The sequence below is a fragment of the Neoarius graeffei genome, chromosome 5 (genome assembly GCF_027579695.1).
Source record: "Neoarius graeffei isolate fNeoGra1 chromosome 5, fNeoGra1.pri, whole genome shotgun sequence".
Classification (NCBI taxonomy): Eukaryota; Metazoa; Chordata; class Actinopteri; order Siluriformes; family Ariidae; genus Neoarius; species Neoarius graeffei.
Window position 1 is genome coordinate 46,722,449 of NC_083573.1, and position 23,551 is coordinate 46,745,999.

The 23,551-nt window shown below is 41.7% G+C and overlaps 1 protein-coding gene across 4 annotated transcripts in view; it reads left to right on the top strand.

Moving 5' to 3' along the window:
* osbpl3b (oxysterol binding protein-like 3b) overlaps nt 1–23,551 on the top strand; it is a 194,158-nt gene that overhangs the window by 104,543 nt on the left and 66,064 nt on the right. For 3 of the 4 annotated variants that reach the window (XM_060921826.1, XM_060921825.1, XM_060921828.1), the window contains 6 exons: nt 6,921–7,037; nt 8,990–9,043; nt 9,874–9,987; nt 12,994–13,158; nt 19,340–19,451; nt 19,676–19,779. In XM_060921826.1, the coding sequence (XP_060777809.1) occupies nt 6,921–7,037; nt 8,990–9,043; nt 9,874–9,987; nt 12,994–13,158; nt 19,340–19,451; nt 19,676–19,779 (666 nt within the window). The remainder of the gene's footprint in view (nt 1–6,920; nt 7,038–8,989; nt 9,044–9,873; nt 9,988–12,993; nt 13,159–19,339; nt 19,452–19,675; nt 19,780–23,551) is intronic. The other variant, XM_060921827.1, reaches the window with a different exon arrangement.

The following is a 23,551-nucleotide window of genomic DNA, read 5'->3' on the forward strand; positions in this document are numbered from 1 at the left end:
TGTGTGGTTGTGTGTGCAAGTGGGTGTATGCCTATACATACACTGAGCTTGACTGAGCTTAGAAAAAGCAGGGAAAGCTATCCTGAATATGAGTCTGTAATCGCTAAGCTTATGCTTGAGCTGCATTTAAAAAGCTCTTTACTCCTAAGCAGAAACATGTTTCACAGATCATTTGATTGACACCACTCTCTTATGCAGGCTCTAATCACAGAGATTTTCTCACAGAAAGGAAGATGGCAATTTCACCCAGTTAGATAATGGCCATCTCTGCTGAATGTGCAGAAATCGAGTTGCTATAATTGAAAGCTGATCCCCAAGCAAAAGCAATTCTGTTTGCTGTTAAGTGCCATTCTTTTTGCCATTAAGGTGTTTTGGAGCAAAGAATTTTTGTAGATCAGAACATCCATTAGCCAACAGTCTGGCAGGTAGTTTAACATCCCCGATGGGCGAGCCCCATAATGGTCAGAAGTAGAAGACTCACTGGAATATAGAATCCTCAAACCAGTGACAAAGAGCTCAAAGGTAACAGTTAAGCCGTGTAGGTTTATGATCATTCACATTTTCACTGTATCATCTTCAGTAACCACTTTATGATTCCCAGTGTTTCTGGGTATTGGGGGGAATACATCTTGGATGGGATGCCAGTCCATCACACAGCACCATTCACACCTCGGGGGAATTTAGTATAGCCAGTCCATCCACTGTCATGTTTTTGGGAGGCAGGAGGAAACTGGAGAACCATGAGGAAACCCATGCAGACATGGGAAGGGCATACAAGATGCTACACAAAAAATAACTCAAGATCAGGATTGACCCAGGGACCCTGGTGCTATGAGGCAGCAACATTGTGCTACCCTTTTATAATCACGAGCCTTTTAAAAAAAGCAAGTAGAACAAAATTTATCCCAGCATGGTGGAAAGAGTATCCTTCAATTGTGTGATGCTGCTTTGGTGTTTCATAGCTCAAACAGCCTAACAATCACGAACATCAGTGAATAAAAAATTAGACTGGGAATGTCTACAGAAGAATGTCATGGCATCTGTCTGTGATCAGGGTGATGCAACATGCAATCCAAACCGCAGGAGTAACACAACAACAGAGTGGCTTGACTAGACGAAATGCACAATGCATTTTAAAACAGAAAAAAGTCCTGACATCAGTTCCTTTGAGATGCTGCAGTGTGGTCTGAAGCAGGTCAAGTAAGACGTTCTAAAAATATACAGTATGTGAACTGAAAAGTCTCTAGAAAAGAACTTGGAGAACTTGTCCAAAATACCTGGGTGAAACTATGTAAGACTATCCAACAGAAAGTGTTTTATTCAGGTTATTGCCAATAAAGGAGGGTACACTAGTAACAGTGGTGCTTAAAAGTTTGTGTACTGTGTGAGAAATAACCGGGGTAGAAATATTTAACTATTCCAGAGATTAAGAGTAAAGCTTGACAATCTCACAGTCAGTGTGGATGAAAGATTTATACAGACTCAAGGCAAATCTGACTCATCATTAGGATCTCCAGTACAGTCCATTAATTATACACACAGACATGACAACAGAGGAATACTCATTCTTCCCCTCAGGCGCTCACACATTTAGATTGTTACTTCTATTAAAACACCTTGACGAAAACAGGCACAAATGAAAAAAATATACAAGTGTGTCTGATACTAGTTTTAAAAATTTTGACACGAAAGAAAAAAAAACCGCACCAATTACAAAAATCCGCTCGGAAACACATTCAGAGCTAGACAGTATGAATGGTCTATACAGTGGTGCTTGAAAGTTTGTGAACCCTTTATAATTTTCTATATTTCTGCATAAATATGACCTAAAACATCATCAGATTTTTACATAAGTCCTAAAAGTAGATAAAGAGAACCCAGTTAAACAAACGAGACAAAAATATTATACTTGGTCATTTATTTATTGAGGAAAATGATCTGATATTACATCTCTGTGAGTGGCAAAAGTATGTGAACCTCTAGGATTAGCAGTTAATTTGAAGGTGAAATTAGAGTCAGGTGTTTTCAATCAGTGGGATGACAATCAGGTGTGAGTGGGCACCCTGTTTTATTTAAAGAACAGGGATCTATCGAAGTCTGAGCTTCACAACACATTTGTGGAAGTGTATCATGGCACGAACAAAGATGCAGCAAACCAGGCCCAAACCATGATACTACCACCACCATGTTTCACAGATGGGATAAGGTTCTTATGCTGGAATGCAGTGTTTTCCTTTCTTCAAACATAACACTTCTCATTTAAACCAAAAAGTTCTATTTTGGTCTCATCCGTCCACAAAACATTTTTCCAATAGCCTTCTGGCTTGTCCACGTGATCTTTAGCAAACTGCAGATGAGCAGCAATGTTCTTTTTGGACAACAGTGGCTTTCTCCTTGCAACCCTGCCATGCACACCATTGTTGTTCGGTGTTCTCCTGATGGTGGACTCATGAACATGAACATTAGCCAATGTGAGAGAGGCCTTCAGTTGCTTAGAAGTTACCCTGGGGTTCTTTGTGACCTTGCCGACTATTACACGCCTTGTTCTTGGAATGATCTTTGTTGGTCGACCACTCCTGGGGAGGGTAACAATGGTCTTGAATTTCCTCCATTTGTACACAATCTGTCTGACTGTGGATTGGTGGAGTCCAAACTCTTTAGAGATTGTTTTTTTAACCTTTTCCAGCCTGATGAACATCAACAACACTTTTTTTCTGAGGTCCTCAGAAATCTATTTTGTTCATGCCATGATACACTTCCACAAACGTGTTGTGAAGCTCAGACTTTGATAGATTGCTGTTCTTTAAATAAAACAGGGTGCCCACTCACACCTGATTGTCATCCCATTGATTGCAAACACCTGACTCTAATTTCACCTTCAAATTAACTGCTAATCCTAGAGGTTCACATACTTTTGCCACTCACGGATATGTAATATTGGATCATTGTCCTCAATAAATAAATGACCAAGTATAATATTTTTATCTCATTTAAATCATTTATCATTTCATTTATCGTTTTCTTTATCTACTTTTAAGACTTGGGTGAAAATCTGATGGTGTTTTAGGTCATATTTATGAAGAAATATAGAAAATTCTAAAGGGTTCACAAACTTTCAAGCACCACTCTATTATACATTCAATACACCTTTACTTGTAGGAAGTGCCAGCTTTATTAGTAGTACTAGTCGTCAAGTCAAAGTCTCTCTCACGGCAGAATCTGGTCTTCCCAGTACTAACCAACTCTTTAAGGCGTATGGGTATGGCACCGATCTCTGTTTCCATAGCCCTTGGCCTCTCGCTTATATAGCTAGGGTTCCAGTGTGTGTGTGTGGGGGGGATGGGGCTAGTCCTCTGATAGCCACGAGAGTTTGACTTCCCCACTAGAAGTCTGCGCGGGACAGAATTTTCAGTCCCTCTCCCGCATTGTGCAGTCCCGCTCCTGCAAAGAATTATGATTTGCAGTCCCGCTCCCGCCCGCGCCTGCCATATTTTGTCCCGCTCCTGCCCGCAAATCCCACATGATGCAGACGTTCGCATTATTTCTCACGAAAGTTCTTGTTATTGGCTTGGGGAATTAAACATGCTGAGCTTAGCTGAGCTCTCCACTGACCGATCCTTCACCTAGCGCACGTAGCGAGGGTGCGCGTTGCCAGGCGGCATGCGCAGCTGAGGCTTTACAGAGATACCCAACACACCTACCAAAATCTACAGTGGATATTAAGAATATTGTACATTGCACATAGCTTATATGTCACTCCTCACATTTACATTCTAGGAAATACAAGTAGGCCTATAAGAAATTAATATAATTTAAAGACACAGCGTGATGGTGCCCCGCCCCCTACTGTGAGTGGATTTGAGCATAAATATCTACAGCTGACATTCAGGGGTGCATTTCCCAAACAACCAACCAAGTTAACATTAAACCAATATGGATTTCAGGACTCTTGACTTTTTAACGGTAAATGTACCTCTTTTTAAAGCAGCACTTACTTCTGAAGCACTGTGAGCTTCACTAGAGGAGCTCTGCTCTTCTGCCATGATCGGAGATCTCAAACACGGAAGAGCGGAAAGGAATCGGAAACGTACGCGAGGTTAGACCACATCCGCAAATTTAGGCATCTTAAAATGTTTTTATTAATGCCACATAAAATATCCAGCACAAATTATATATGATAGACATAAATTAATAATTTATACATTTTATTTTAAACACGTTTTTAGTTAGCGGGACTGCAGCTTATCACCTCTCCCGCCCGCTCCCGCATTGTGCACTCCCCCTCCCGCCCGCAATGAGCTTTCAAAATTTGTTCCACGCCGCACTGCTTTGGGTCCCGCAGGAGTGCAGGGCTCTATTCCCCACTCCCATCTGTACTGCAGCGTGCCTTGCCAGATGGTAGTAGGTACCATTTTTCTGATGGCCTTTGGTATGACCCAACCACGAGTAGAACTCATGATCTCTCAGTTGAGAGGCAGACACACTAACCACTAGGCTGACTCGCAGTCAGTAGTAGTAGTAGTACTATGACTTAAATAAATATACACCAAATCTGATTAGATTTCAAGATCAGTTCATGAATAAATGCAGGTAATGATATATTAACCCCTTCAATGCCCTTGGACGAGTCACGTACATCATGAAATCTGCTGTACCTTATGACATACGCTACTCGTCATAAACACCTCCTTTTATATACCTTATATGGCACATTACTGCGAGTTGGCCTAATGGTTAGTGTGTCTGCCTCTCTATCAGGAGATCAGGGTTCTATTCATGGTTGGGTCATACCAAAGACCATCTTAAAAATGGTACTGTTACTTGGAAAACATGGGCCCCGGTGTACATTGTGTTTTCAAGTACTGGTAATTCATGTTTATGGACAGGTTCTTATTGACAAGACTCGTTGTCTTGGGGGGGTTTTTTGGATGTTTTTGAAGTTGTTTTTTATTACTAAAGTTATTTTTACTCTACAACAGCGTTTTTTGTGATTTTTCTATACAAATATTAAAAATATAAAGTTCTGAACAAGTTAGAGAAAGATTATCAAAATATCCCAATTTTGATCTACAACCCTGATTCCAGAAAAGTTGGGACAAAGTACAAATTGTAAATAAAAATGGAATGCAGTGATGTGGAAGTTTCAAAATTCCATATTTTATTCAGAATAGAACATAGATGACATATCAAATGTTTAAACTGAGAAAATGTATCATTTAAAGAGAAAAATTAGGTGATTTTAAATTTCATGACAACAACACATCTCAAAAAAGTTGGGACAAGGCCATGTTTACCACTGTGAGACATCCCCTTTTCTCTTTACAACAGTCTGTAAACGTCTGGGGACTGAGGAGACAAGTTGCTCAAGTTTAGGGATAGGAATGTTAACCCATTCTTGTCTAATGTAGGATTCTAGTTGCTCAACTGTCTTAGGTCTTTTTTGTCATATCTTCCGTTTTATGATGCGCCAAATGTTTTCTATGGGTGAAAGATCTGGACTGCAGGCTGGCCAGTTCAGTACCCGGACCCTTCTTCTACGCAGCCATGATGCTGTAATTGATGCAGTATGTGGTTTGGCATTGTCATGTTGGAAGATGCAAGGTCTTCCCTGAAAGAGACGTCGTCTGGATGGGAGCATATGTTGCTCTAGAACCTGGATATACCTTTCAGCATTGATGGTGTCTTTCCAGATGTGTAAGCTGCCCATGCCACACACACTAATGCAACCCCATACCATCAGAGATGCAGGCTTCTGAACTGAGAGCTGATAACAACTTGGGTCGTCCTTCTCCTCTTTAGTCCGAATGACACGGCGTCCCTGATTTCCATAAAGAACTTCAAATTTTGATTCGTCTGACCACAGAACAGTTTTCCACTTTGCCACAGTCCATTTTAAATGAGCCTTGGCCCAGAGAAGACGTCTGCGCTTCTGGATCATGTTTAGATACAGCTTCTTCTTTGAACTATAGAGTTTTAGCTGGCAACGGCGGATGGCACGGTGAATTGTGTTCACAGATAATGTTCTCTGGAAATATTCCTGAGCCCATTTTGTGATTTCCAATCCAGAAGCATGCCTGTATGTGATGCAGTGCCGTCTAAGGGCCCGAAGATCACGGGCACCCGGTATGGTTTTCCGGCCTTGACCCTTACGCACAGAGATTCTTCCAGATTCTCTGAATCTTTTGATGATATTATGCACTGTAGATGATATGTTCAAACTCTTTGCAATTTTACACTGTCGAACTCCTTTCTGATATTGCTCCACTGTTTGTCGGCGCAGAATTAGGGGGATTGGTGATCCTCTTCCCATCTTTACTTCTGAGAGCCGCTGCCACTCCAAGATGCTCTTTTTATACCCAGTCATGTTAATGACCTATTGCCAATTGACCTAATGAGTTGCAATTCGGTCCTCCAGCTGTTCCTTTTTTGTACCTTTAACTTTTCCAGCCTCTTATTGCCCGTCCCAACTTTTTTGAGATGTGTTGCTGTCATGAAATTTCAAATGAGCCAATATTTGGTATGAAATTTCAAAATGTCTCACTTTCGACATTTGATATGTTGTCTATGTTCTATTGTGAATACAATATCAGTTTTTGAGATTTGTAAATTATTGCATTCTGTTTTTATTTACAATTTGTACTTTGTCCCAACTTTTTTGGAATCGGGGTTGTATTTTTGTCCTATATGCCCAGCACATTGCAATTAATTATGGGTGGCAGCCAAGGGGTTAAGTAGCTAAAAGCTGCATTTTATTTGTCAATTTTTGTGGATATGTCGAATATCCTAATATTTTTCCCAGGATTATCGTAAGATACCTTAAGAAAAGCTTTATCTACTGTGAATGACATCCACCTAACCTGAATCAAGGTTCATGTCTTTGTGTGTTTCTGCATGTAATCATATGCCTTGTTTGTGTACAGGACAGCTGGGAAATTGTGGAGGGGCTGCGTGGTGGTTTAGGGAATGTTCAGCCACCTGAGAGACAGGAGGGCTTCATGCTGAAGAGAAGAAAATGGCCCATGAAAGGCTGGCACAAGGTCAGTGTGTGTGTGTGTGTGTAGCCATCACTTTCCCTTCCTTATTCGCATTAAATCAACAGCCCTTAGCTAGGTGAGTTTGAACTGATTGCACCACTTGATGATTGACTGTCTTATGTACTGACATTACACTCACACATACACACACATGCTATAAATGCTGTTTTAGGCCCTGTCCACACGGCAACGGATTCAGGTGACTCCGATACAATTGCTTATCGTTTAGGCCTGGCGTCCACACGGCAACGGCGTTTTGGGTGCCCAAAACGCAATCTTTTTGAGAATGGGTTCCAGAGTGGAAAGATCTGGCAACGTTGCCGTTGTGAAGTCGTCTGGATGAGTAGAACGGATTTGTTTACGATGACGTCACAACCACATGACTGTGAGTGCTTCACGCCGGGTAGAAGTGTAACGAATATCACCAGGAAAAAGCCTTACAGAGCACTAGTGAGAGTGAAACACTAGCTTGGATATTATTATTATTATTATGTTCAGTGTTAGTTCACAGTAGTAATGCAAGAAGCAGAATAGTGACAGTAATAGTGAAGCAAAAACATGCAATTGTACAAACACTGCAGCTCTACAGCAAAATATTCATTTATGAAATGGTCTGATTCTTAACACCAGTAGTGCCAATGATCTTCTCATTGCGATGCAATGCGAGTTGTCAACAAATCCTATAACTTGGTTCATGAAACGCGCTTACAAAATATTTTCACTGTGAATATTTATTGTGTAATGGTGCAAAGTGAGAGAGAGAGAGAGAATAGCCCGTAGGGCAGAGTCAATCCCGCCAGCAAAAATAGGGAAAAAAAGGAGCGATCTCACCTCTTCAGATGTTGGTTTAAGCCCGACAATACATTCCTCAAAAAGGGCGTAGAGGAGCAAATTAATCCATCAACATGTAGCATTCAATTTATTCCGGACCATTAAAGACGCCGCCTTCCGCGTAGAATCATACGTCATCCTCGCCGCCATATTGGATAGGTCAAAGCAGAGAATAAAGATTAGCTGCGTTTAACTGTACCAACAGGTTTGCCATCCAAACAAGATCACATGGGATTACCTTTCACAGGTGAGACTGGAAAAATACTTTTCATTGTATTTGGTTATTATAATGTAATTTTACGAACAGATTTTCCTGACTTTGTGGCTAATATGAAGTCTCGCGCATAATAGTTTATGCGCATGCGTCGTTACTTCTTCTATTGTTCTGGTGTCTCCGAAGGGACCGTCTTACAGCGCCCCTAGAGGTGTGGCATGTGTATTGCATCGCTTTCAGCAAGCGTTGCGTTGCCATATGGACCTGATATTTTACTGATCGTTGCCCATTTGGACGCAATATATTTTTAAATAACATCTCGTTGCCGTTGTCGTGTGGATGTAGCCTCAGATATGTGCGTATTAGATGTTTCCAACACTGGGTGTGTGATGCGTTAGCTGATTACATATATAATAAGAATAAGAATAACCTATACAGTAGACTGCATTTTACAAGCTTTACAGCACAGAGTCTAAAATCCTGCTTGCTTTGTCCGATTGATTGGATTTGTGCGGGTGGATGGCAGGTGATAGTTTCAGAATTGGAAATCTTCGGTTGTATTCAGTAACTTGTTGTGGAAAAGCTGTTCTGAGTAATTATAATTAGCTCAGCCTTGTAGGCTGTGTCAAGCTTGAATGTGGAGAATTTTTTCCGCTGTTGCTAGGTAATCAAGCGATGAGGATTTTCAACAGATTTATTTCCATTTTTTTCACACCCTTAGGCATGGCATACAAACTGCGAGAGGGAGGCAAAAATTCTAATATAAGCATTAACCGATATAACCCAAACTTTAGAGAATGTATCCATCACTTAAACTCTGGATCTGACCTGAGCTTTCATCTGTCTCACCCTCTCTCCTGTCTGCTCTCTCTCTCTCTCCTCTCCTCTCTCTCTGTCTTTCTGTGTACAGAGATACTTCTTCTTGGATAAGGGAATTCTGAAGTATGCCAAGTGCTCAGCGGATGTGAGTATAAAGAATATCCATCATTCATGTGTCACTTTGCATAGCCATCATCACCAGTAACCCTTGCGCACAAACACATTCCCCGTCATTCCCCTGCTGTCTATTGTTTGCAGCAGGTGGGATTCCACCTCCTCCTCCGCCTTCATCTTGTTACTGAAAGGGCTCAAACATGCTCTTTTCAGCTTTTAACTTCAGTTCGATTTAATCTCAGCCTTTATATTCACTCTGCTAGAGAGCCAGTCTAGTGATTTTTTGGAAGACTCCCTCTTTTTTAACTTAATGTCTATCCATTTCATCTATAGTGTGTCAGTGGTTACCACAAACAATACTTTCTGCACTTTTCCCTGTAATGAAAATTGCACAAAACAACAATTTACTCAAAACTTATTTATAATAAAGCCCTAAGGGCAACTGTTAGAGGAATCAAGAAACGTTTATCCACAACATGTATTTCTAGTACGCTTTCATGAGTTTTTCTATCAAAGGTATTTGTAAATAAAGCTATAAATCTGTTGAGTTTTCATTATATATTTGTGTATTTGAAATGTGTATTGACCAAAGTGAGCAGGTGCCCTTAGGCTTTGATTATAAGTGAGTTTCAAGTAAAATATTTTTCTCAGTGTAGGAAAACGTGTCCAGATTCCTGTCTGCGGTAATTGCACATACACATCAGAGCCACTGGCTGCATATTAAGTTGAAGAATGATTGGACGCCTTTAAATCCACAAACCTGTATACTCAGACTGCATTCTTACACAATGGAGATTATTTTGTTGTATCAGACTGTTTTGTCGATTGCTGAGTAACGGGATAATCCTGTTGCGTTTAAAGATCGAGAAGGGAAAGCTTCATGGCCGCATTGACGTGGGTCTGTCTGTCATGGCCATAAAGAAGAAGTCCAAGTGTATTGATCTGGATGCAGAGGAGAACATCTATCATCTAAAGGTAAACATCAGTAAGACATCTAGTGAACGGGCCCCAGCTCAGAGATAAAATGGGAAGACAGGTGAATAATGAGACGTACTTGTGGTTTCAAGAGACTCTAGCTGTAATTTATTTTATAAAAACCCAGCTGGGCGGCACAGTGGTGTAGTGGTTAGCACTGTCGCCTCACAGCAAGAAGGTCCGGGTTCGAGCCCCGTAGCCGGTGAGGTCCTTTCTGTGTGGAGTTTACATGTTCTCCCCGTGTCCGCGTGGGTTTCCTCCGGGTGCTCCGGTTTCCCCCACAGTCCAAAGACATGCAGGTTAGGTTAACTGGTGACTCTAAATTGACCGTAGGTGTGAATGTGAGTGTGAATGGTTGTCTGTGTCTATGTGTCAGCCCTGTGATGACCTGGCGACTTGTCCAGGGTGTACCCCGCCTTTCGCCCGTAGTCAGTTGGGATAGGCTCCAGCTTGCCTGCGACCCTGTAGAACAGGATAAAGCGGCTAGAGATGATGAGATGAGATGAGAAAACTCAGCTGAAATACACAGAAATTGACAGTAAGGAGAGATTGTGAGAGATGTGAAGAAAATGTCAGTCAAACTTGCTTACTGTACTTATTCGACCTATCTTCCAAGCTTATCTTACTTAATGTGTCCTCTGATATTGCTTCTTAGCTGTGATATGTTGATGTATATCCTTATGAAACAGGATGTGCTTGACTGGCTTACACAACAGCCAATAGTCTCTGAGATGCACCACACCCTAAAAGATCTTTTTGATAAATTTTGATCATTTTAAAGTATAAAATTAAAACTTTTTTCAGATATATTCTCAGTGTTCATAACACCACTTCTTTCTTCTTCTTCTTTTGGTTGCTCCCGATTAGGGTCGCCACAGCGGATTTTTTTGTCTCTATTGCTCCCTGTTTTCCTCATCCTTCTCTACCACACCTGCCACTTTCATGTCCTCTCTCACCACATCCATGCATCTCCTCTTTGGCCTTCCTCGTTTTCGTGTGCCTGGCAGCTCCATCCTCAACATTCTCCTTCCAACATGCTCTGCATCTTTTCTCAGGATGTGCCCATACCATCTCAGTCTCATCTCTCTTAGCTTAATTCCCAAGCTCTCCACATATGCTGTCCCTCTGAGGTGCTCGTTCCTTATCCTGTCCAACCTTGTCACTCATCGCAAACCGTAACATCCTCAACTCCGCCACCTCCAACTTTGCCTGCTGTCTCTTTGTTAAGGGTACTGTCTTGAAGAGACAGGAGGCAAAGTTGGAAGTGGTGGAGTTGAGGATGTTACGGTTTGCGATGAGTGACAAGGTTGGACAGGATAAGGAACGAGCACCTCAGAGGGACAGCACATGTGGAGAGCTTGGGAATGAAGCTAAGAGAGATGAGACTGAGATGGTATGGGCACATCCTGAGAAGAGATGCAGAGGATGTTGGAAGGAGAATGTTGAGGATGGAGCTGCCAGGCACATGAAAACGAGGAAGGCCAAAGAGGAGATACATGGATGTGGTGAGAGAGGACATGAAAGTGGCAGGTGTGGTAGAGAAGGATGCGGAGGACAAGGAGTAATGGAGACAAAAGATCCGTCTCGATCCAAGACGAAAGTGTTCATAACACCACAAAAAGCTATAAATTTTGAAGCATCAGTTTTAATTTCAGGGGCCCTGTGTACGTCCTGTCAATTTAAACCCTTTTAACTTGGCAATACAGAGCTAAGGAATTCCTTATAGACCCCTTTCACTGACGTCACCCGAAACCGGAAGTAAACAGACCCTGCGCCATTTTGGAAGACCAACAAACTCGTGATTAGGGGGAAATAACGGCAGCGGTATGTGAACCCACGAGAATAAAGTGGAGTGGCAAACGACTTAAACAAACAAATCTGAGCTGTTTTATTTATGATTTATTGGCCCAACAGTAGACTTGAAAGAAACCTGTGTGAGACTTGGCAAAAAACTGTGGATATAATGGATAAGTCTGTGCATGATCTGCGGACACTTTGAGGTAAGCAAACGCAAGAAATTCAGATTTAAAACATGCTAAATTGGCCCCAAGTTGATAACTGTATGAGGAGCAAGCCTCCCAGACTTCTACAATTTAATAATAATAATAATAATTTAGGATGGTTTGGGGCTTGCTCTCCCTCCTATTATATAAATAAAGCATAGTTGTTGTGTAGGCATATATCATAAATACATATGTATAATTTGGATAAATTAACCTAAATTATGGATACCTTAATAGTAACAAAAAGTATTAATTTTTCAACTGAAAAGATATATTATTAAAAGATAAATATCAACAAGATTACCTTGGCCATAACTATGTGTAGGTTATTCTTAATAACAGCTGTAATATCACGACCCAAGCCGCTAACAACATAATTGTAAGCCTGTAGCCCTTTGTAGGCTTTCAAGTCATCAGCAGTGTAGGCACTGGGTGTAAACAACAAATAGTTTACAATGTCTGGGTAGCAAACAGATGGCAGAATTGGTGTCCGGTCCTCCTTATGTTTCCATTCTCCCTTGCCGCGAGTCTTATCATATGGGTCAAACCCATCAATCACAGTGAGTTTCTCCACATACCGTGCCCTTTCTGCAGCTGGTAATGTACTCACATAACCAGAATTATCATCCATCGTGTCACTTTACTCTCGCTCGTACTTTGTTTTATATTGTGAGTGCATGTACTTGGTCTTCCAATATGGCGCCTAACAAAATCTCGCGGCGCGGTGACGTCATGCGGTAGCCCTCTATACAAGGCAAAATGAATATGTATAATGTAATTTTGTGTGTAAAATTGGGTATGTTGACTGATGGTCATCTTACAAGATTTGATTGTTTAGCTGGACACACCTTCTTATTTGTGGCCCCATGTGAAAATACATGTATTATGTAATAAGAAAAACAAATCTAAATTGTTCTCAGACTGAACATGTCCAAAAATTCTCTTGAGGTGCAGATCTGAGAAATGTGCATAGAGTTTCTAACTGTAGTCTCTGTGCTCACAGATCAAGTCTCAGGAGCTGTTTGATGAATGGGTCTCTAAGCTGCGTCACCATCGGCTGTACAGGCAGAATGAGATTGCCATGCTCCCCCCTGAGAAACCACTCTTCAGCCCTCACTTTCCTACCACCTCCTCTCCCAGCTTCAGTGAAAGCCAGGCTGCCAGAAAGGTAGATCTCAGGCATGGTTTGTGTCTCAGCCATTATTCAGCACTCAGAGCTCATGTAATGGGATATATTTTCATTCTACTTTATGTTGAGCAGTTTTTTTTTAATGTCTGATAACTTGCTGCTGTAACATAACAATTTCCCAGCTTTGGATCAGTAAAGTAAATCTGTCTGTCTGTCAGTTCGTTCATCCATAACTGATTAATCCCACTGTGAGCTTGGACACAGCAGTGCCTTCTGAAGAACATATGAAGTATGAAATATATGTAAGGAATAAAACAGGGACATGTTGTTATAGGAAAAGAATCAGACAGGGTGGTGTGATGTGGCCCAATGCCAAAGCTCATTGTCCAAATAATTTTATACATCCCAAACTGTTTAATCCCTCTTATACTAAAACAGTTAAATTTTTTATTAATTAAAAAATGACACACTGTACTTTATATCCATTTGTAGTTACTGTATGTTTAATGTGGAACATCCACAAGACAAGTTAGTTCTTCTTATCACTTGCTCTATAACTGCTATAAACAGCATTTTTTTTTCTCACAAGCTTCTCTTTTTCTTGAAGTTAGTAAGGCAAAACAAACACAGCTTGTCACGTTACTGAGAAAACACAAAGGCCTCCATCCTGAAGAATTTCCTGTGTCAAGTGTGCCAGAATTACTATCAGAACTGCTATTGTAGAAAATTTACACCTCCTGACCAATCAGATTCAAGCTTTCAACAGTGCTGTAGTATAATACAATGTGGGAAATAAGGCCAGACCAACGGCGATTGATTGGTAATTTTTGCATTTGTCCGTCTGTAGTTCAAAAGCATCAGACCGGATGGCTGATAAAAAATAATTTGAATGTGTCCATCTGTATTTCAAAAGCATAAAACTGGATGGCCCATGAAAAACTGTAAAGATAATCTACTTCTAATTTTCTTCCAAATGTTACACTGGACGAATACATTATGTCATAACACAGTCTGTGATTGGCCGATCGCAAACGATCTCAGTGAATAACAAGTCGCCTCTCATCAGTGAGTAGGAGTGCATTCTGGCAGGACACCACGCGACGCTGTTATCAGCTGGGCAGGTTTACCACTAACGTTAAAAGAAAATAGACTACTACAGGTTTTGGACACTGACAAAGTGTTTTTTCCATCATATTTTAACCCTCTGGGGTCGAGAGCTTCTCCAGCGAAGCTCGGTAGGTTTAGAATGAGTAAGTCATGGATTTAGATAAATATCTTCACAAGTTTTTAATCATACAAGCATGATAAACATATTGACAGAAACTTTATACTTTACACTTTCCTATGTGCCCACTGCCAAATAATATTATAATTTTTAAATGACCTAAATTCGATGAAACATAAAACTTGTCACCTTACTCAGGCTACATCCACACGACAACGGCAACGAGATTTTTTTTTTTTAAATATCGCGTCCACATGGGCAACGGATCAGTAAAATTTCAGGTCCATATGGCAACGCAACACTTGCTGAAAACGATGCAATACACAAGCCACACCACTACGTGCGCTGTAAGACGGTACCATCGGAGACACCAGAACAATAGAAGAAGTAGACGCATGCGCATAAACCCCTTCTTCTGTAGCATCAGCCACACAAAGTTTTGATTATTAATCAGTAGCGTAAAATGAAAGACGCGGAAAGAGGAATGAATAGGGGTAGATGGAAGCCGGTACGCCAACATTCTGATATCCTCCAGAATTCTTTAATGGTCCGGAATAAATTGAATGCTACACGTTGATGGATTACTTTGTTCTTCTACACCAGGGGTGTCCAAACTGATCCATAAAGGGCCGTGTGGCTGCAGGTTTTCATTCCAGCCATGCAGCAGCACACCTGATTTGGCTTATTCAATCAACTGACACACCCACCCTTTAATCAAGTGTGGGTGTGGCTGCAAGTATTTGACTGTGTGAAGACAGTTCAGTTGATTGAATGAGCCAAGTCAGGTGTGCTGCTGCATGGCTGGAATGAAAACCTGCAGCCACACGACCCTTTATGGATCAGTTTGGACACCCCTGTTCTACGCCCTTTTTGAGGAATGTATTGTCGGACTTAAACCAACATCTGAAGAGGTGAGATCGCTCCTTTTTTTTCCCTATGTTTGCTGGCGGGATTGTTTTTGTTTTTGGAAAGCACACAGCCGGTGCGCGGTTTGGTACTGCTTCCGCAGTGTTTGGACTAAAGACTCTGCCCTAAGGGCTATTCTCTCACTCTCTCTCTCTCTCACTTTGCACCATTACACAATAAATATTCACAGTGAAAACATTTTGTAAGCGCGTTTCATGAACCAAGTTATAGGATTTGTTGACAACTCGCATCAAGTTCGTTACACTTCTACCCGGCGTGAAGCACTGACAGTCATGTGGTTGTGACGTCATCGTAAACAAATCCGTTCTACTCATCCAGACGACTTCGCAACGGCGCCGTTGCCAGATTTTTCCACTCTGGAACCCGTTCTCAAAAGATTTCGTTTTGGGGCACCCAAAACGCCGGTGCCGTGTGGACGCCAGGCTGAAACGATAAACAATTTTATCATATTCACCTGAATCCGTTGCCGTGTGGACAGGGCCTCAGTCATACCAGAGTCGGAGCGCTGAGCGCCCATTTACACATTCATAAAAGACTGTTCCCATAGTAACAGCATGATAATCACTTTCACTCTTTTGGTTTCGATTGGTTTCTGTTTCGCGGTGTTTTCTTCTATTTTCTAAGTTCTAGTCCAGCAGATTTTAGTCTGAATGCCAAATGATATGACCATGTCTAGTTCTGAGTCATTTAAAAAGTCATTTTGTTCCAAAGTTACTTGGAATCTCGTACTCAAAATTTTAACTCTATTATGTAAGAATAGCTGTATTGTTAATTACTAAATTTCTTATAGACTTATTATAAACATAGTATAAAAATAGTCATGGTTGACATAAAGTTTCATGAGTGTTATTATAGTACCTATATATACATGAGTACCAGTAAGTTGCAACCAACTGGAACATCCTTTCCCCCCCATACTTTTTTCTAGACATGGAACTGACCTGTGTGTGCTACTGTTTTCTTGGGTCAAACTTTAAGCATGTTTTTCTTGAATCTTCTGACATTTTCTTGTAAATTATATTCAATTTGTAGTGTAATTAGCAACTAATGTCGAGTTAGTGTCGAGGTTTTTTTTACTATTTGAGGATTTTATCGAAAGTAAAAGGGTACCTGCCACGTAGAGATCTGGAGACTGTAATCTGTGCTTTTATTAACACGAGATTGGATTACTGTAACTCACTTTATTTTGGCCTGGACCACTCACTCTTGCACCGTCTGCAGCTGGTACAAAACGCAGCTGCCCGTCTCCTCACCGGCAAACGCAAGCGTGACCACATATCCCCTGTCCTTGCGTCGCTGCACTGGCTCCCGGTTGCTTTTAGAATAGATTTTTAAATTTTACTGTTTGTTTTTAAAGCTCTTAATGGCTTAGCTCCCCAGTATTTGGCCGAGCTCATTCATATCCACACCCCTGCCAGAACACTGAGATCCTCTAATCAGCTACTACTGGTCGCCCCTAAAACAAAACTAAAAACCAAAGGTGACCGAGCCTTTGTGGCGGCGGCCCCTAGGCTCTGGAATAACGTTCCCTGGCACAGCCGATCTGCAGGATCATTTGAGGTTTTTAAATCTTCTTTAAAAACACACTTTTTCTCCCTGGCTTTTAACTAAGTTTAAGTCTCATCTCATCTCATTATCTCTAGCCGCTTTATCCTTCTTCAGGGTCGCAGGCAAGCTGGAGCCTATCCCAGCTGACTATGGGCGAAAGGCGGGGTACACCCTGGACAAGTCGCCAGGTCATCACAGGGCTGACACATAGACACAGACAACCATTCACACTCACATTCACACCTACGGTCAATTTAGAGTCACCAGTTAACCTAACCTGCATGTCTTTGGACTGTGGGGGAAACCGGAGCACCCGGAGGAAACCCACGCGGACACGGGGAGAACATGCAAACTCCACACAGAAAGGCCCTCGCCGGCCCCGGGGCTCAAACCCAGGACCTTCTTGCTGTGAGGCAACAGCGCTAACCACTACACCACCGTGCCGCCACCAAGTTTAAGTATTTATCTTAATTTCTTGTAATTGTGGCATTATATGTATTATATGCATGTTATATACAGTGGTGCTTGAAAGTTTGTGAACCCTTTAGAATTTTCTATATTTCTGCATAAATATGATCTAAAACATCATCGGATTTTCACACAAGTCCTAAAAGTAGATAAATAGAACCCAGTTAAACAAATGAGACAAAAATATTATACTTGGTCATTTATTTATTGAGGAAAATGATCCAATATTACATATCTGTGAGTGGCAAAAGTATGTGAACCTCTAGGATTAGCAGTTAATTTGAAGGTGAAATTAGAGTCAGGTGTTTTCAATCAATGGGATGACAATCAGGTGTGAGTGGGCACCCTGTTTTATTTAAAGAACAGGGATCTATCAAAGTCTGAGCTTCACAACACATGTTTGTGGAAGTGTATCATGGCACGAACAAAGGAGATTTCTAAGGACCTCAGAAAAAGTGTTGTTGATGCTCATCAGGCTGGAAAAGGTTACAAAACCATCTCTAAAGAGTTTGGACTCCACCAATCCACAGTCAGACAGATTGTGTACAAATGGAGGAAATTCAAGACCATTATTACCCTCCCCAGGAGTGGTCGACCAACAAAGATCACTCCAAGAGCAAGGCGCGTAATAGTCGGCGAGGTCACAAAGGACCCCGGGGTAACTTCTAAGCAACTGAAGGCCTCTCTCACATTGGCTAATGTTAATGTTCATGAGTCCACCATCAAGAGAACACTGAACAACAATGGTGTGCATGGCAAGGCTGCAAGAAGAAAGCCACCGCTCTCCAAAAAGAACATTGCTGCTTGTCTACAGTCTGCTAAAGATCACGTGCACAAGCCAGAAGGCTATTGGAAAAATGTTTTGTGGACGGATGAGACCAAAATAGAACTTTTTGGTTTAAACGAGAAGCGTTATGTTTGGAGAAAGGAAAACACTGCATTGCAGCATAAGAACCTTATCCCATCTGTGAAACATGGTGGTGGTAGTATCATGGTTTGGGCCTGTTTTGCTGCATCTGGGCAAGGACAGCTTGCCATCATTGATGGAACAATGAATTCTGAATTATACCAGCGAATTCTAAAGGAAAATGTCAGGACATCTGTCCATGAACTGAATCTCAAGAGAAGGTGGGTCATGCAGCAAGACAATGACCTTAAGCACACAAGTCATTCTACCAAAGAATGGTTAAAGAAGAATAAAGTTAATGTTTTGGAATGGCCAAGTCAAAGTCCTGACCTTAATCCAATGGAAATGTTGTGGAAGGACCTGAAGCGAGCAGTTCATGTGAGGAAACCCACCAACATCCCAGAGTTGAAGCTGTTCTGTATGGAAGAATGTGCTAACATTCCTCCAAGCTGGTGTGCAGGACTGATCAACAGTTACCGGAAACGTTTAGTTGCAGTTATTGCTGCACAAGGGGGTCACACCAGATACTGAAAGCAAAGGTTCACATACTTTTACCACTCACAGATATGTAATATTGGATCATTTTCCTCAATAAATAAATGAACAAGTATAATATTTTTGTCTCATTTGTTTAACTGGGTTCTCTTTATCTACTTTTCGGACTTGTGTGAAAATCCGATGATGTTTTAGGTCATATTTATGCAGAAATATAGAAAATTCTAAAGGGTTCACAAACTTTCAAGCACCACTGTATATTAACCTGTACAGCACTTTGGTCAACCCCGGTTGTTTTTAAATGTGCTCTATAAATAAAGTTTGAGTTGAGTTGAGTGCCTTTGAAGATTACAAAAATGTGCCTGGAAATAGCTGAGAAGCCATCTCAAGGCATCTAATGCCCTTCATTTTCCAGGGCCCTAAGCCAGGCCCCCGGCCACATTTTTCCGAGCCTTTGGTCCATCATTCAGACAGGCTGAAATTTGGACTTACAAACAGCATTTCAGATTTGTCTGCCCTGTGACAGTCTGTTTAAAATTCCTTATTTCCCACACTGTAATAGGTTATAATGAATAGTATATATGACTTGATATTAAAGCCATAACAAGCATGCAGTTTCATTTATGTGTGTTTTTGTTTTTGTCACTCAGCGTGCTTCTCTTGCCAAGCAGGCTTCTCTACATTCACCGATCACTTTCACCAGTCAAGCTAAGGTGGCTGCCTGGCTCCAGTGCTCCGACGACATGGATAGGTGTTCCAAAGGTGTGTATTTGTGTAAACACACATGCACAGCTTACTCTGACTCTGATAAAGCCGTGCCTGCTCATATTTCCTTGTTTTGTTCATGTCTTTATGCCACATGCACCCACCCATCTCCCACACTCTCTCTCTCTCTCTCTCTCTCTGTGTTTTTCTCCTTCTGTCTCCCTCCTTCCTCTCACTCTTTCTGTTACTCTCTCCTGCTCTGTCTCTCCCTCTCACCACAGAGCTGTCTGAGTGTGAGGCTCAGTTGCTAGAGCTGAATCACCTGCTGAGGAGTATGGAGGTTCTACACCGCACCTATTCTGCCCCCGCTATCAATGCCCTGCAGGTCTTATTTTTCATTCCACACCAGAGAAAGCCACAGAGTCTGCTTTTCATTTCACAGGAACTCCTGTGTGTGTAAATTAGATATACCAAGAAAGGAAGTGTCTTCAGGAAGTTCACAGTTAATGAACACAGTGTGACGGAAATAGTCATAACAGGCAAGAAGTCATGAAGAAAATACTGTAATAGATGAGACTTTTATTTATTTATTTATTTATTTATTAGTCCCACAGTCACTTGTCGAGATGCATGTGTGAGAGATCCAAGAGATATTACATAGAGTACCGTAAGTGATGATAGGCAGAGATGGGAAAAGTTCATTTTTGAGGTACATTCAATGCTGACGTAAACTATGGTAAAAGCTGAAATACAGATTGAATTTTTTCACTCAAGTAGAAAAGTTATAAGCTCTTAAACTACATGGACAAAACATTAGTTAAGGCTAACTCACAACAGCTTTACCCCAATCTCTTAAATGAAAGAAAAAAGAAAGAAAGCACAACTTTATTCATCACACACTTGTGAAATTTCCTCTCTGCATTTAACCCATCTGAAGCAGTGAACACACACATGCACACACACGTGAGCAATGAGCGCACACACATACCCAGAGCAGTGGGCAGCCACGCTAACAGCGCCCGGGGAGCAGTTGGGAGTTAGGTGCCTCGCTCAAGGGCACCTCAGCCCAAGGCCGTCCCATATTAACCTAATCGCATGTCTTTGGACTGTAGGGGAAACCGGAGCACCCGGAGGAAACCCACACAGACAAGGGGAGAGCATGCAAACTCCACACAGAAAGGCCCTCACAGAACCTTCTTGCTGTGAGGCGACCGTGCTAACCACTTACACCACCGTGCCGCCCCATTTAAATGTTACAAAACTATTTGAATGCTAATAGATAGCTTTCACAATACAACCTGCCTTGATACATACAATCTTGATGCATAGAAACTGACTACAGTGATGTTAAATTTTGTCACTTCAGTTTAGATTTATTAGTCAATTACAACCCCGATTCCAAAAAAAGTTGGGACAAAGTACAAATTGTAAATAAAAACGGAATGCAATAATTTACAAATCTCAAAAACTGAAATTGTATTCACAATAGAACATAGACAACATATCAAATGTCGAAAGTGAGACATTTTGAAATTTCATGCCAAATATTGGCTCATTTGAAATTTCATGACAGCAGCACATCTCAAAAAAGTTGGGACAGGGGCAATAGAGATCTTGCAGTCACGTGACCGGAAAGTACACAACCGCCATCTTGTCGGTCAAAAACACCACTGAATACTGCTGCACTCGTGTACAGAATGGATCAATTTCAACCGACGGACTACACGGCTCATTTTTCTAATGAACAGATAACTAGATATATGTCTAAAATAAACGATCTACAGATTTGTGACCCTTATGGCGTACCGGACGGAGTTTTCACGACCATGTCAGTGGATATTGAACTGCCAGCGGAATACCCGGACGTGTATAATTATCTCATTAACTTTCCCTCGCTGTTCAGTGGTGAAGCACTGCGTGCCTATAAATCTCTGGACAGTTATCTTTACAGAAATTCAGGATTTGTCAGCGACTCAGATGTGGCATCTTGTAAACAAGAATCCTCATTGGATGGGTAAGTCACTTAAGTATTGAGTATAGCACTAACCAGCCGATTATAGAATAGAATAAGGTAATTCCAGCTGTAATTCCAAATCGTCCGTCTTGTTTACATGGATCTGGCGTTGGAGAGGTAGAGGCTTGGCAGTGGAGATTTGAGTGGCTGTTTTCTGAGCTTAGTCAACAGGCCGGCTCTGCCTGTAGCCTCGCTTTTGCTTCCGCTCCCGGCTCCGCCTCCTTCGCTTTGCTTCTGATAACAATCCACGGAGACCCCGCTGGTCTCGCTATCTCGTCCGGAATGTTTTTTTTTTTTTTCTCGTCCGGAATGTTGTGCATGCGATGGAAATCGCTACAAACCGTCATTTTCTGCTGGAAACCAATGTCCAGTAAGTCCATACGGTTGTAGTGGATATTGAAGTCCGGTACAGACGAACAACACGCAAAAATACACACAAAAAACATAAAAAACGTGCACAGGTAGGGAGAGCTTGTAGCCGCAGCCGTTGTAGTAGAATTGTATATAGTAGGTTTTTCCAGAAGAAAAGGTAGAAGTAACAGTAGAAGTAGAAGGCGGAATATGGCGTTTGACCGACAAGATGGCGTCTGTCACAATCTGGATCGGCTGTGACGTCACATGCAAGTGCTCCATAAGAGGCTGGAAAAGTTAAAAGGTACAAAAAAGGAACAGCTGGAGGACCAAATTGCAACTCATTAGGTCAATTGGCAATAGGCCATTAACATGACTGGGTATAAAAAGAGCATCTTGGAATGGCAGCGGCTCTCAGAAATAAAGATGGGAAGAGGATCACCAATCCCCCGAATTCTGCGCCGACAAATAGTGGAGCAATATCAGAAAGGAGTTCGACAGTGTAAAATTGCAAAGAGTTTGAGCATATCATCTACAGTGCATAATATCATCAAAAGATTCAGAGAATCTGGAAGAATCTCTGTGCGTAAGGGTCAAGGCCGGAAAACCATACTGGGTGCCCGTGATCTTCGGGCCCTTAGACGGCTCTGCATCACATACAGGCATGCTTCTGTATTGGAAATCACAAAATGGGCTCAGGAATATTTCCAGAGAACATTATCTGTGAGCACAATTCACCGTGCCATCCGCCGTTGCCAGCTAAAACTCTATAGTTCAAAGAAGAAGCCGTATCAAAACATGATCCAGAAGTGCAGACGTCTTCTCTGGGCCAAGGCTCATTTAAAATGGACTGTGGCAAAGTGGAAAACTGTTCTGTGGTCAGACGAATCAAAATTTGAAGTTCTTTATGGAAATCAGGGACGCCGTGTCATTCGGACTAAAGAGGAGAAGGACGACCCAAGTTGTTATCAGCGCTCAGTTCAGAAGCCTGCATCTCTGATGGTATGGGGTTGCATTAGTGCGTGTGGCATGGGCAGCTTACACATCTGGAAAGACACCATCAATGCTGAAAGGTATAGAGAGCGTGCACGTGATGTCACAAGGTCACGTGATATTTGTTTATCTGCCATCTTGGACGGCAAGGCCGCGCATAGAACTTAGACGAACCCGTTCTAATTATCAAGTGTGTGGGAGTAGATCTTTCGAGAATGGTTATATCTTGTTCAGCATTTGGTTGTACCAATAGACAGGGCCAAAAGGAGGGCCTGTCATTTTATAAATTCCCCGCAGACGAGGAGAGACGCGCAAAATGGGTGTCTGCTGTGCGAAGAGAAAACTGGTACCCCAGTTCTACCAGCCGAATTTGTAGTGAACACTTCATATCAGGTAGGTGTAATCATCTAATTCAATACTCCTAGTACATCTGTTAAGTTGATTTTCGGATTGAGTGATAACTGCATACTTAGAAACTAGACAGTACAGTGTTTGTGGCCGTCAGTCCGCTTGATCTCTAACGTTTAAAATGGCTATGCCTAGCCCTACTACCCTGGCCTAGCCTATGACAATGTTTTATCTTTTTGGCTCATATATGCCTTTGAAAGGCCAATCCATAGTAGGGATGGCAAAAACTAAAAAAACTCTTGACCGACCACCGAGCCTCATTAGCCGGTTAAAGTCGGTTAACCTATGAGTTTAAACAGAGATGCAAACGGCGGACGACGCCTTTTTCACGGCTGAATCGTGCAGATCCGATTTTTTTTTTAGGGTGGGCGTTGGAGTGTCTGAATAATTT